Below are 14,432 nucleotides of genomic sequence, written 5' to 3' on the forward strand. Positions count from 1 at the left end.
GGAGCACTGCTAAACAACTAGCCCCGCATCAGTCGGACACATCGGCAAATTTAGAAATGATTTAGAAATATTTATTTTAATGCCCCACAAGGCAAAGATTAACCCTTTCATTTCCAGTAGCAAGCCCCCTGGAAAATCATCCAACGCATGGCAACTAAGGGAGGAAATAAATCCTCTGCTAGCGTGAACGAACGCTGAAGGCCCTGGGCGGCGGGGGAGCGGGCTCAGCGCCCACTAGCTCCTCTGACTCAGACGCGCGAGACGTCGCGAGGGAGCCCGCGCGCCCGCCCGCCTCTCCGCGGCAATGGCGCCCCGCATTCCCCACCAGTGGGCGGGGCCTGAGGTCATCCTCCGCTGCGCCCCGCAGGACACGTAGCGCGGCCCGGCAGCAGTGCAGCGGTGGCAGCCGCGGCTCTTTGGTCCCGCCCACCGGAAATAGTCGTTGCGAGCTACGTAGTTCCGGCGTGTAGCTGGCGGCTGAGGAGCGAGCCGAGGAAGAGGCTGTGCTGTGCTTGTCGTGGTCACCGCCGCCGCCGCCGCTCCTGAGGCCGTTGTCTAGTCTCGCCAAGGGAGCCAACAACGAGGAAGGTGAGGGGCCGGGCCGGGCCGGGCCGGGGGCGGTGTTGCTGGGCCTCGGCCGGCCGCAGATTTTAGGTAGGAAGGGCGGGCGGGAGGGCGGGTAGGAGTGCAAGTGACACGCAAGCGAGGTGGGGGGGAGGAGTGGTCTGGGGAGGCCTTCGCCGGAGGGAGCCGCGCTCGCCGCCCCCTCGCCGGGCTTCCACCCCATCGGCCTCGGCTGGGGAGGGGATCTCGTGCCTCAGGCGCCGAGACTGCGGAGGAAGGATGGCTGCGCGCCGCCTTGGGCTTCTCGGGGCCCGCGGGCCGCCTCTCGTAGCAGGCCGCCTTCGGGTGCGTCTGGATTCTCTTACGTGGCTTCTGGGGGCAGGTGGGTGTCTCGCGTTCTTCCTCCTCCTCTGCCGTTCTCACTCGGTCGTCTCGTGGGCAGGTTTCTTGGGGATCTGGAAAGGCCTCCCCGTTCAAATCTGGTCACTCCAAAGGGCTTCAGGCAAAGCGGTTCTTCAGTTTCTGTTACCACCGTCATATGTGCTAAGTTAAAAATGAGGGTGATAGAACTGATTTACCTAGTACCGCATAATCGGCAGCGGGAGGTTCCCTGGCTGCGTAAACCAAGCGTAAGAGGGGTTTCATCTGTGGTCGTCCGCGTCAGCCCCCATAGCCAGTTACGTTCTCCTTTTTCTAGGGGTGAGCAGCATTGGTGTATTGGATTTGGGATTATGGATCCCCCTTCAGTTCCTGTCCAACTGGTTGTTGACCTGGGTTATAAGATTTATCGGGACCGTGCTAGAGAATTGTGTTTGAACACGTAAAAACGTCGATTATAAATGCTGCTATTTTTCTCTCTAATCCTTATTTTTGGCTTTTTCCTTATCTTGTTTAGTTGTTTTAGGATTGCCACCATTTTTTACTTTGACTGGCAGGCACTCTTGTGCGATTTAAAAGGTGTGAGGCTCCTAAACTAGGAATGCAGTGATGGGGAGTACACTGTAGCTGTTGGGTTTCCGGTTCTTAGTCAGTCACTAGTCCTGCAAAATTTAGCAGGAGGAGAAGATAGTAACTGAGATTGCTGTTGTTTTTTGTTTTTTTTTCAACAAACAAATGGTAACTTTCACAAAAGTTGGTAATTAATGTTCAGATCAAGTATAATATATATGGTATATAAATGTTATAATTTATTTGGGCAACTATGTTAACATTATTTTGTGTTAGTATAGGGCCAGATTGTTGTTTGAGAATGGTAACCTAGTCAGTATATTCAGTTTTGCTTGGAGATTGAGGCATTGGTAGGTATTTTGTTCAGTCTGTGAATCAAGGGAAAAAAGTGAGGTAGGTCTTCATAAAATTACATGCCCCATTCTGACCCACTTCTCAGTTTTAGTCAACTAAGTCTCTAAAGGATTTAGGTATCCTCTGTATACTGCCCTGCTCTTATTCAACCTTTGTTGTAACAGGAAGGTCTGGATTCTGTGCTTTTGAAAATGCAAATAAACCCAAGGGTTAAGTGGAATCTGTTTGGAAGTAAATGATTTGGGGAGCCTGTGACATACTTAGCAACTAAATAGCCTTGTTACTGGGGTCCACCAGAGTTATTTGTAATAACATTCTTGCACATTGACTGGGTTTGCTCAACACATTTAAGCTACTTTTGTGGAGGTGGCTTAGTGTGTTGCCTGACCCCCCCTTGCTACATCAGGGTGGGTATAAGCAGAGTAATTGTGGCAGGGAGCAGGGTGAGCATGCTTGACTAGACCTTTCAGGGAGACACAGCCAAGCATTCCCACTCTGAGTTTTCTGTCTTGCACACCTGCCAGAGTAGGATTGCATGTGAGCAATCTCATTCTCCCAACATCAACAAGCAGGCAGTGTGGCATAGCAGACAACACACAACTGCCAAATGTGCTGACTGGGTACTTTCTGCACCTGTCACCTGTGCTACCCCACAAAAGGATGCTTATGTGTCTTGATTATTGAGAGCTTCCTGAACACACTAGTTGCTCAGGGAAGAGAATATTTATTCTGTGTTCACATGTAACACAGAGGTAAGGTAGCTGATCTATGATCAAGAAAAGTATATTACAACCAAAACCCTAAAGTAGATTAATCCTAAATTATAACCTTATACTCAAGATGACTATTTTAAGTGTTTCTTGTCTAACCTGGTCTTTTTACTGTGATTTATGTAGGTAATTCAAAGCCTTGCATACAGAGATTAGAAACCTTTATGTAAACATCTCATGCTGTTTCTACTCAGAATAGAAGTTAGCTTCATATGTGAGCTTGTCTTATTTAATGTATACTAATTGTGCTGGCCCACAGGATCAGTTGAGAACATAGCTGCTTTTGTGTAAGCTGTTTAGCTTAAACAATTTCTTCCCTGTTTGAGGGAGGAAGTGTTGATTTGTTCCTGCTGTCTTCAGAGCTGTGAAGGAGTTACCATTCACCCTTGCTTTTGTAGTAGTTCTTGAATATCAAATTTGATTGGCATCTTTCTAGCTCATAGGCAAGTGTGATAGCTGAAATGTTTAAATACATAGTCAAAATACCCAACCAAAGGTACATGTCTGGGTTTTTTTTTCTAGGCAATTGATTTCCCACAATGTCCTTCATATTTGAGTGGATTTACAATGGCTTCAGCAGCGTGCTGCAATTTCTAGGTAAGACTTCAAATGTTGGTCTATGGGCATCTCTCTTGGGCTCGTATTTACCCATGAAATTAAAGCTTTTCTTGGGAGAAGTGGCTATAATAGGGGTGTGCCCATACTGCTGATTTTCACACGAGCTACTAGTATGATTGTGTGTGGTACAGACACATAATCTGTCAACGATTCTACTTCACTCCCATTTTTACCTACAACTTTAGAGACACAGGTGTTCTCTCAATTGGTTAGGGCACAGAGGCTTGTAGTATTATATCCTTCAGTGTGTTTTAGAATTCTCAATAGACCCTAGAGAGTTGCTGAATTTTAATTTCTTAAACCTGGGAATTTTGCCACACCACCTCAAAAGTTCTCTGTGATGATCTTTCAAGAGATTTATGAAGGTGCCTTATACTGAGTCAGACGATTGATCCATAGAGCTCGATATTGTCAATGTGGACTGAGAGCAGTTCTCTGGGGTCTCAGTCTTTCCCAGGCCTACTTGGAAGATGCCAGGAAATGAATGCATGTGGCCCTGAACTGTGGCTCATCCCACCTCTTGGCCAGCTTTGTGAAATTTGAAGATAGAGAGGAGTACCTGTATAATTACAGCATTAATTGAATCCAGGATTTGTTTTCTGTGAGAGGAAGGCATATTCTACAAGAGGAAAGGCTCTGCTCAGGAATTTTTGGCTTGATTTTTGGGGGATGCTCCTCCTACTCCTACACAGCTCAACCCATTCAACAGGTCTCCTGACTCTGTATAGAATTTTCAGGAGGTGGACAGATTGCCACAGGAAGCAGTGGGCAGGGAAGTCCATTTATATCAGTGTAGCTGATCCTGTAAATCTGGATCCAGACCCTCATCTTATGATGCTAGAAGGCTATAGTGCATAAAAATTGAAACCACAGAAGCAAGAGTGAGGACAAAAACAGTAAATGTTAGTGAGGATACACTTTGTAAGGGGAAGTGGTGTTCCTCATTTCCAACAACATACCACTTACAAAGTTTAGCTCTGCCATACACCCTCTTTTTCTACTAGTGGTAGTGCTGGCCATTGTCCTTAAAAAACATTGACTGCATCTTCTGAAATATGTCAGAGTGCATGGATGTTCAGGGCCGCTTCTAAAGAAATCCCTGCTTATTGTACTGCTTACCTTGATTCTTACTGCACAGCTTTTTGTTGATGTGCCGCTTTTCTTTTCTGCAGGATTATACAAGAAGTCTGGAAAGTTAGTTTTCTTGGGTTTGGATAATGCTGGCAAAACCACTCTTCTGCACATGCTTAAGGATGACCGATTGGGTCAACATGTTCCTACATTACATCCAAGTAAGTTTTCCCAGCTGTAATTGGAATTGCCTGTTATGCACCTTTTAAATGTTTATAGCATTAAAGCTTAGCATAGATCTTTAATAAAATTACAGAAGGATAGAAGTCATTATTCTGGAAGTAAGATTTAGAAACTTCTGCTTAATAATTTAAGAAAACAAAACTTTTTAAAAATGAATGTTTTTAGGTGTGTGTTATTAAATGCACATCTTCCTGATGTTTAATAAACAAAGATTAAGAATAAATCCAGGCATATTATCTGAAGAACTAGAAGGTTTAAGAAATACCTCTGGACACTGGTGATTATTTAAGACTGTTTAAGGCAGGGGTCAGCAACCCGCCGCTCCTGAGTCGCATGTAGCTCTTTCATCTCTCTGCTGCGGCTCCCTGTCGCTGAAAACATGTGTCACAACCGCCAATGTGTCACAACCGCCAATGTGTCACAACCGCTGGCACGCGATTTATTGAGCTTTTCGACCCTCGGTAGGCCAACCATGGATAAATCCAAGAAAAGAAAAGTTTCAGAAGAAAACAGAATGTTGAATGGTACGTGGGCAGATTCATTTGCTTTCACTGCTGATGAGACTGGTTTACCAGTATGCTTAATATGTGGTGAGAAGTTGGCAAACAACAAAAAGTCGAATGTTGCAAGACATTTCCAGAATAAACACACAGCCTTTGCTGAAAAATATCCAGATGGAGATGAGAGAAAAAACGCCATTTCAGAACTGATGAGGAAGGTTGATCTGAGCAAAAATCATTTCAAGAAGTGGATCAAGTCTGCAAATTCAACTACATAAGCTAGTTTTGTGGCTGCTCAGGAAACAGTCAGGCACAGGAAGCCGTTCACAGATGGAGATTATGTAAAAGCATCATTCATTGATTTCATAAATGCAACACACTATAGTTTTTTATACATAGCATAAAGGTAAAAAACGATATATGCAGTGTTATCTTCATTTTAGATGTCAAAAGGGTTTTGTGGCTCCCGGTGTTTTCTTTTCTGTGGGAAACAGGTCCAGACGGCTCTTTGAGTGTTTAAGGTTGCCAACCCCTGGTTTACGGTCTCATGTGTCTTGAATAGCCTATATGGTGGGTGTTTGTATATACCTGAGCCATAACAATTGCTGAGGCTGATAAAACATTTTCTTTTTTCTGTAGCATCAGAAGAGTTGACAATTGCAGGAATGACTTTCACAACTTTTGATCTTGGTGGCCATGAGCAAGGTAAAAACAAAGCTTTTTCTTGTGGTGAATGGTTTTTACATTTTGTTTGTCTCGATGTTAAGTATTTTGACAGAGGAATCTTAGCCAGGAGTTTTTGCTAGCTGGGTTTAAAGGTGTCACACAGAAGGAAATTCTTAAGAACTGCTCCCCACGTTGTTGTCATGAGGGATGAAAGCATAGAAGCTTTCTAAATAAATAAATGACACTGTGTTCACTGAAATGGTTGTGGGGTTTTCTTCGCAGGAATAGCTCAGTGTGAGTTGTGCTGTCTGTGTGCACTTACGTCCTGGATTCTGGGTCAGTACCATCAATATATCACCATATGAAAGTTTAGATTCTACAACACCAAAGCAAATTCACTTAGCTTACACTAAAAATGATTGTACAATGTGTGAGCATGCAATTGTCAAAGATAACTAGCAGTGGTCATTACTGGCTTTCATTTTGATGGTGCAGGAGTCTGAAAGTGACACCATATACACAATTAATAAATTTTTCCACCTCTTAGGTACCAGTGGCACTGTTGTCTGATTTGTGTTTCTTACATTGCAGCTCGGCGTGTTTGGAAGAATTATCTTCCAGCAATTAATGGGATTGTCTTTTTGGTGGACTGTGCAGATCATGAACGTCTTCTGGAGTCCAAAGTGGAGCTTAATGTATGTAGCTTTTTTCCTCAGTGCCCACATGCCATTGTATAGTCTCTTTGTTTCCATCCCCTGCAAGAGGCTAAGGCAGGTAAAAATTAGGAACAATCTGTGATGAAGAATGAAAATAAGAATCTAGATTAAACAGCTGAGGCCTAGAAGTTATAAGCTGCATTCTAAATATACCTCTGTAAATTTGCATGGGATTGTACTATAAACAAATGCCACTACTGTGATATTTGGCTCAATATGTTAGAGTTGAAGATGTAGTCTTGATGTAGATGTAGATGTAGTCTTGAATGTTCTTAACAGCAAGAAAGTACTTTCAGTAGCACTTGCTAATGTTAATTTTGGGGTGTTTATAGAACATGGGAGGGTAACACATGACCCTTGAAATCCCTAGTTTGGCTCCTATCACCCCCTAAAATTTAGAGGAACTGCCTCCAAAACAAACATTACATCAGAAACAGTGTGCAAAATTATTACTGACCTTTAAAATGGGCAAAGGAAGGTTGTAGATAAGCACATTTTAGCTTTTTTATTGCTCCATATTAGCTTCAGGTGCCATTGCTTTTATTAAAACCAACCCCATTTTTTTGCACCCCATTTGGGGTTGTTTTCTGCAGATAATTGTTTTCTAGGATGCATTGTAACAAGTAATTTTTTTTTTGGCTAGGCACTCATGACTGATGAAACAATATCCAATGTACCAATTCTTATCTTGGGTAATAAAATTGACAGACCAGAAGCAATCAGTGAGGAGAAGCTGCGAGAGATTTTTGGGCTTTATGGACAGACCACTGGAAAGGTAAATGCTCAAAGTGTAGTACTAACAGTAGGAAAACTGGTTCTGTATTGCAAAATGCATGATTATAACATTTGTTTATCATCATATTTCAAGATCCATGGATTCTAGTGGCTTAAAAATAGGAAAGGCTTGTACCTGTCATTTTCTTAGGGTACTGATTTAAATTCAAGGGCTGGTGGCATGGGCTTCTTGACCAGAACTGCTCCTTTGAAGTGCACAGATCTGAATTGCTTCTAGTTATACAGTTTGGTTCATTGTGCCTGTTGAACCAGTATGAAATGCAACAATTTGCAACCATGCCATGTGGAACAAACTCTTATGTCAAGCCATTATGGCTAAATGTTAATGAGGGAGCTTGGTGTGTTTATCCTTCTCTGTGTGTTTGAAAAGCGAAGGTAATTGTTCATGTAGTTTAAGAATTCAGCAGCTGAATCCCTCTGAATGAATTCTTGTTTGATTCTGCAGGGGAATGTGCCACTGAAGGACTTGAACACACGTCCCATGGAAGTGTTCATGTGCAGTGTACTGAAGAGGCAAGGCTATGGTGAAGGGTTTCGTTGGCTATCACAGTATATTGACTGATACTTGGAGAGACAGATCTTCTCCTGGACTGATCCTGTTCACAGCTTCCTTATGGACTTCTCTATTAGAACACAGAAGGCTCTCCAACCACAAACTGGCAATGACCAAGAGACTCCTGTCTTCAGTTACCCTATATCACAGTGGTGACACAATTCTTTTCCACAAGCCTGGGAGATAACTTTCTGTACACTGGTGCAAGTTGTCACTTCCAGTTGCCATTGTTTCCCATGGAAACCATGGCTTTCAGTTACAATGGGGCTGGTGAGCTAGAATGCTAAACTCTGCACGCAGCACTCTAGTGGCTGGAAAAGAGAACGTCTCACCACTGTGGCCAATTGATTTAAGAGAAAGCAAGTATATTTTTTAAAGAAAGTGTTTAATGTAAACGGTGTCCCTTTAGATTTCTTAAGTTAGCATTCATCTTGTTTGGGCCAGAATCTGTTAGGATTTTTAAAAAACTATTTAATGGTATTTAGATAGTTCCCAACTGACTGAACCAGCTATCATGATATTCGAAATCCTTAGCAAACAAAAAGATGGGTTTAACTGCCCTGTAAGTTGGTTGTGCTGTCATGCTGATTGATCATGAAGATGGTGCTATTGGGACTGACTTGTGCAATGTTTTACTTTCCTTTAATTTACAGGGGTTTAGTTGGGGAGAGAAATGGAATGTGCACACAGGCACACTTGTTCTAGCTTTCCATGTCATTATATGTAGGAGTCTGAAATGTGCTTAATCTCTTTGGCCCACCTCTAAAAGTTGCGGTTACTATCCTTGGCAATCTTTTTTTTCTTTCTCTGCTGCACCAACAGAAAAAAATGTTCCAGACTTATGATACAGGATGTTCTGCATTGCAGGCAATACTTAAACAAAAAGCAGTAGAAATCATGAATTTATTTCGTTGCATTGCTGTAGCATTAAACTGTTCCAACAAGAGCATATCATAATACTGTTAATGTAAACTAACCCTGTTTTATATTCAACAGAGCTTGTGTATGAACTTTGATTACTTGCCTAGACATCGTCATTTTCAGTTAAGCAAACGGATACCATTCTCCTTTAGAGGAGTGTGATGATGGTTTAGTTGAAGATGCTTGTTGTGCTCAACAGCAGATGATTTCATTCTGGTGTATGCAAAGGACGGGTGACATAGTCTGAGATATACTCATTTTTCGACCGCTTCAAAAAATGAAATGCACAAAATAGCAGTGCACCTCTTGGGCCACAGGCCTTTACTTACTCTGCTGAAAGATACACTTAGATATGTCAACTTGATGTAGCCTCTATGATCTAGCATCCTTTGTCTTAGCATCAGACTCCTTGAAAGGGAAAGAAGTATTTAGGAGAAGTGGAAGACCCAGAGTTTCTTGTGCTTTTGTGGTATTGAAAATCAATTTACTTTAACTTGTGAATCTGTAAGTTCTACCCCACTCCATGCTCTGGCATGACAAAATGTGTTGATGTTTACCTAAACATGTTAACACTTTAGTATCGAATGTCTTCATGGAGTCCTCTGAAGTATGTAATGCAGCTGTAAGACAGGATACATTTTCTACTACTTTGCCAGCAAGAAGAGCTGAACGTACTGCAAACATAATACATTTACATTGTACAAGTTGATACAGTCTGATGTGCGAAGTGTAACAGTTGGTGCACTTCCAAGGTAGTTTGAGTCGGATCATCATTGGAAGAAGCATGAGAGACTATTCCTGAAAAGAATAACTAGATAGAAGTGTGAATAGAATCAAGAGGATTATTTCTTCTCACTGTTTGCAGTGACTTCAACACAGCTGCTTTTAGCATCATTGTTGAATTGCTTTTTATCTTGTCTCTGTAGAGCCTTGAGTTTTACATGAGCAGCTTTTCAGTTAACTGAATATCTCCTAGGCCAAAGTGCCTATGAGTATGGTGCCAAGGAGATGTAGAGAACCATGCCAATCCATAGTAATCCAGCATACACTATCGATCAGATGCAAATAATGTAGCATCTCCAGTATTGAGCACCTCTAATTCTTCTGTTGGCTGCTATAGTCAAGGGATGCAGACGGCTGGTTCTGCTTGGTTCAGTGTGAGACCTGGTAAACCTTACTTGATACGGCATGTTTTGGTCCCATGCTTAAAAAGGAGATCCCAGTGAACAGAGCTATCAAACCGGTGCCCAGAAGAAGCCCAGCGTTCTATGAAGGTGGTGTCCCAGCCACTGGAGAAAGTGATGATGAATTGCTCTGATCTGTTCTCCCCTCTGCCTGCCATGTACTGTCATTAGACAAGTCTAACTCCTCACAATGTATGGATAAAAAGTTTAATATATTCTTTAGAAATTGGATTACAGATTGGAAAATTGAGAGAAAAGTCATTCTGTTAGCAAAATGTTTTAACTTCCCATTCCTGGAAATGTGAAACATGTTTGCAGAGAAGGTTTGTCTGTATCCAAAACATTTTAATAAAGTTTTTTTTAAAAAAAAATCTTCATACTTGCTGAACTGAATCTGGCCATAAGCCTATTACCTAGTTGTAAACACGCTATGAGGCATGCAGTGCCTGGACCACAGGAGTATTCTAGGTCTGTTAAAAAACAAATAGAACATGGATCACATTGCCTCTGACTGAACATACATTCTGCCATTGAGGGAGTTTACTTTGTCATTCTACAATGCAAATATTTTGAATATCAGGCTATGAAGCTCTCACTGCTTCAAGAATAAAGGAGAAGAAACCACTTCTCTAAGTAAACTTGTCCAAAAATGATTTTGGAAACTATTAAGAAGCTGGATTTTATTCAGAAGTTTAGAAAGAAGCATGACTTGAACAATGATATCACTTACACCCCATTTCCATTAAGATACTTAAGCTAGATTCCATAAATAAGAGGCTGTCCTCCTGAGACAGAAACCAAAGCAGTGGGTTTAATATACTTTTAAATATATTGGTTGTCTTAACTGTAATCAAAATGGCCCTCTATCTTACTGGATACCGGATGTGTGTGTGTGTTTACATAAACACATTCTCCACATTAGGCAGGAGTGCCCTGTGTTTAATTTAAAGCAGGGTTTTGTCATTAGTAGAACAATGGTTGGCAACTGCTCTCTTAATGAATGGTAATACGAATGAGCCACAGGCAGGGACATAGCTGCTGTGGGATGAATTTGCTCCTTGTCAGTGTTGGACATAAATCTTGCTTCACCCTAAAGGTGCACTTGAGAACAGAAAAGTAGGGTTACCACATGAAGAATAAAGTACAGGTCTTTTGGCCTTGTGGCTGTCCAGTGACTGCATCTTCCCCCAGTTGACGTGAGCAACTTTCACAGTGTTGAGGGGTGAGAGAAGAGGTAGAAAACGCAAGATCTTTGCGCGACAACATTACAAGTAGAACCTGTTGCCAGAGTGCAGCTACCATTGTCGTGTATGAGCTGAGAGCTATAGACCTTGCAAGCCTATAGCTTCTAGTTATGTTGGCCTATGTTCAAGTCTCAGCAGAAGTGTTTAAAACTGTGATACAATCTGAGTGTGTCCTTTCCACTAAATGCTTGTTTTGTGCTTTTGTTCCAAATGTATCCACGTGCTCTTATTTCAAAAACAGGCATTCAACCTGAATTCATCATCTCCATTCTGTCAAAGTGATATGCAAGCACCTTCGTTCTAAGATAAGCAGAAGTTTTCATCTGAAACCTGAGCTTTATAAAGGTGCTATGTCAGGAAAAGTTAAGATGATGAAAAGAAAATGATATTCTCTGATGTGGTTCCAAGTTCTAACATTTCTACCAGGCAAAAATGTTTCCTTTCTAAGCATCTTGGCAAAGATCAAGTTTATCATGGCGTAATGACCAATATTTACAATAGCCTTTCATAGTTAAATACAGCATTTCTTTGATTAGCAGGAAGATGTTATTGCACTCATGTCCTACCCTGAGGAAGCTGGCAAAGCAATGCGTAAACAGAATGCTGGCCTAGATGGACCTTTGGACTGATCTCGCATGGCTCTTCTTGCATCTGTCCAATTTTGCACTTCATACAGCCTAAGCCAATGATGGAAGTAGAACAACGCAATCCCAGCAGCAGGGGAGGGCAGCCCAAGATTATCATCATCATCATCATCATCATCATCATCATCATTATTATTATTATTATTATAACATTTCTATGCCGCCCCTTGCCGAAACCTCGGGGCGGCTTACAACATGATAAAATACATTGAAATACAATAGTACATAATAAATTACCATTAAATGTAAAAATACAAAAAAATACATTGATTTACAAATACAAAATTAAAATTATCAGTATAAAATAAAAATATAGGAGGAGAAAGAGAAGGAAGAAGAAGTTGCCACTGAGAAAGCCAGATGGTGTTGCTGGATCTGTTTTAGATCTTTTGGAGGAACTCCAGGTCCAACTTAGTACCTTTATCCCAGTCTTCAGCCCTGTACAACATGTGAACAACCACCGTGGTGATGTACAAGGGCAAATTTTACCAACTGCCTATTTCTGGGGTGGGGTAGGGTGGAGTGGGTTGTATAAAACCCTTGGAACTAATTGTCCTGATTCCCATAAGTTTGGTGGCAATTATTTGATATTTCCAGGTAAAGCATCAAAGTTCAGAGCCAAGTATTTAAAGAACCACACTTGTTCTAAAAGGCATCCATTTGTGGTCCTGGAAATTGTTTCCCAAAATCATAACTTGAGGTGTTTAGAACCTGACAGCTTTTCTTCTCTTCATAGTTGTCCAAAATTAAACAGCATCCTCTTTAAGGCCATTCAGGTTATAGTGATCAGAACAAAATCATCAGCAGAAAGCAGCACTGATGCCATAGCTGCCTGAAGAATGCTGGAAGGTATAGGCCTTTCTTCTTGAAACATGCATAGGATTGCACTCTAGGAGGATTTTAATTCTCAAGTGAAATCTCACACTTTCTCCAAAGATGCCACTAAAGTGGGAACTGAGGTTGGGTATAAGAATGAACTCAGTAATGTTGCACCTGCCCATTGCGTTACAGAATTTATGCTCACAGCCCTAAGTAAGAGCTAGACCCAAGCTCTTGCAGTTATGATGAAAGGAAACCCTACATTCATTTATGCTCCCTTTAATTCTGACTAAAATTCAATTTGCCTCCCTTGTCCTAACGTTCCTTGTTTAGTCTGCCTTTCTAGGTAGTCATTGTCACTAAGTAAGGTCTCAATATGTGTATGTTCTAAATCTTCCTATACACCCTTCAGCACATGGAATCAAAATTCCTGAGGTCTGGAAAATTTAGTAGAATCCCTGTCCCAGTATCAAATTGAAGCAATTGTTCAAAGCAGCCCCCCCCCCCCGCCCCATTCTGAGCCAGTGGGCACATTTTAAATGTTGGAGCTTCCTTGGGCACTCTCACACAATCGCTGCCATAGAACCGTACTCATATAAAAAGTGGCTGCTAGAGCCATCACAAAAAGCAAACTACGGAGGTTATTCAAACAAACAAACAAACTTGTTCAAGGCAGCGATGGCATCTGGATTCCAAAACACAAAATCCTTCTTTGGAATCTAACAGTATTCAGTTCTAACATCCATTTCACAGAAGCCAAACTGATACCTTTGGAGATGAGTAACACGAGAGCTCCAGTCCAGGACAGCTTGAGGGCACCAGGCTGGCAAAGGCCCACACGGAGGGGGCTACTCCTAAGCACGAGCCACCCGTGGGAGGAGGAGTGCCCCGTCGCGGACTCCTTCGGTCGTGTTTGCCTATTAGGAAGCGCCACGATCACCAGGCACGCGTGAGCAAGGCTGTCCTCTGTACCGAAAAGAAGCAGCGGGAGCTCTTCTTATTCGCCCATTTTCCCTTCCAGATTTCCCCCACTTCAGGAGGAAATCTCAGGCAGCTGAAGCACGCTGCGTGTGGTGGGGGTTAAACGCTCCGTATACTATAGGGAAAACCGCTTCCCTCGGGTGCTAATTTGCCCGTCTTGGACACTGCGAAGTAACGGGTGCAACCCAGACCCACTTAGCCGAGAGTAAGCCCCACCGGCCTTCTTTCTGCATGGGGAGGGCTGCGTTCAAACCCGTTTGTCGGAGGAGGAGTGTCTTCCTTCGAGGAGCCAAAAGAATGACAGCGTTGGAAGGATGCCTTACGCAAGAATAATTTCCATGGCTTACTCCGGGAGCACGGCTCCTCCACTGGGTTATGAAGTAATGTTTGTGGTTGTGTTCAGGTAATTCCAGAGCTGTGTTCTGCTTGGTCAGGTTCTTTTCAGTTGTTTTGGACCACCGGCTTGAGTAGATGGGAAGTGAAGTCTACGAGATATACGGATGAAGGATTCAGGTTATGCGCGCACGCTTCCCTTTGCAAGTTTGGCCTTTTGGGGAAAGCTGGCATTCTCTCCATCCGCTTTCAGTAGAGTAACCTGTTCAGCCTGGGGCACTGCCTGGTGGATGATGGGACCTGTACGCCAATACAGCTGTAGGACACCAGGTTTGGGAGAAACTCCGTACTGCAGAGGGGTGATGAGATGGAAGCTGCAGGGCAGCCGGCTGGGACCAGCGAGCTGCACCCCGGGGCGCCTCGCAAACCCTCCGACCAGCTCCCGCGCAATGAAAACTTAGCCGGGGCTCCAGCAGCCGCCAATCGCAGAGGACGTCTTAGCCGCACG

General features: G+C 42.8%; 1 protein-coding gene across 2 annotated transcripts; it reads left to right on the top strand.

Moving 5' to 3' along the window:
* The first annotated feature begins 444 nt into the window (after positions 1-444).
* Positions 445-8,814, top strand: SAR1A (secretion associated Ras related GTPase 1A). 2 transcript variants are annotated; one of them, XM_044420517.1, is made up of 7 exons: positions 445-588; positions 3,159-3,233; positions 4,427-4,546; positions 5,708-5,773; positions 6,326-6,429; positions 7,094-7,225; positions 7,691-8,814. In XM_044420517.1, the coding sequence occupies exons 2-7, from the start codon at positions 3,176-3,178 to the stop codon at positions 7,805-7,807; spliced, it is 597 nt and encodes a 198-aa protein (XP_044276452.1). In that variant the 5' UTR covers positions 445-588; positions 3,159-3,175; the 3' UTR covers positions 7,808-8,814. The 2 variants fall into 2 exon arrangements, with proteins under 2 accessions (XP_044276452.1, XP_044276454.1); XM_044420519.1 differs by lacking the exon at positions 445-588 and adding an exon at positions 776-946.
* Positions 8,815-14,432: the final 5,618 nt, after the last annotated feature.

The sequence above is a fragment of the Varanus komodoensis genome, unplaced genomic scaffold (genome assembly GCF_004798865.1).
Source record: "Varanus komodoensis strain SLA01 unplaced genomic scaffold, ASM479886v1 scaffold11, whole genome shotgun sequence".
Classification (NCBI taxonomy): domain Eukaryota; kingdom Metazoa; phylum Chordata; class Lepidosauria; order Squamata; family Varanidae; genus Varanus; species Varanus komodoensis.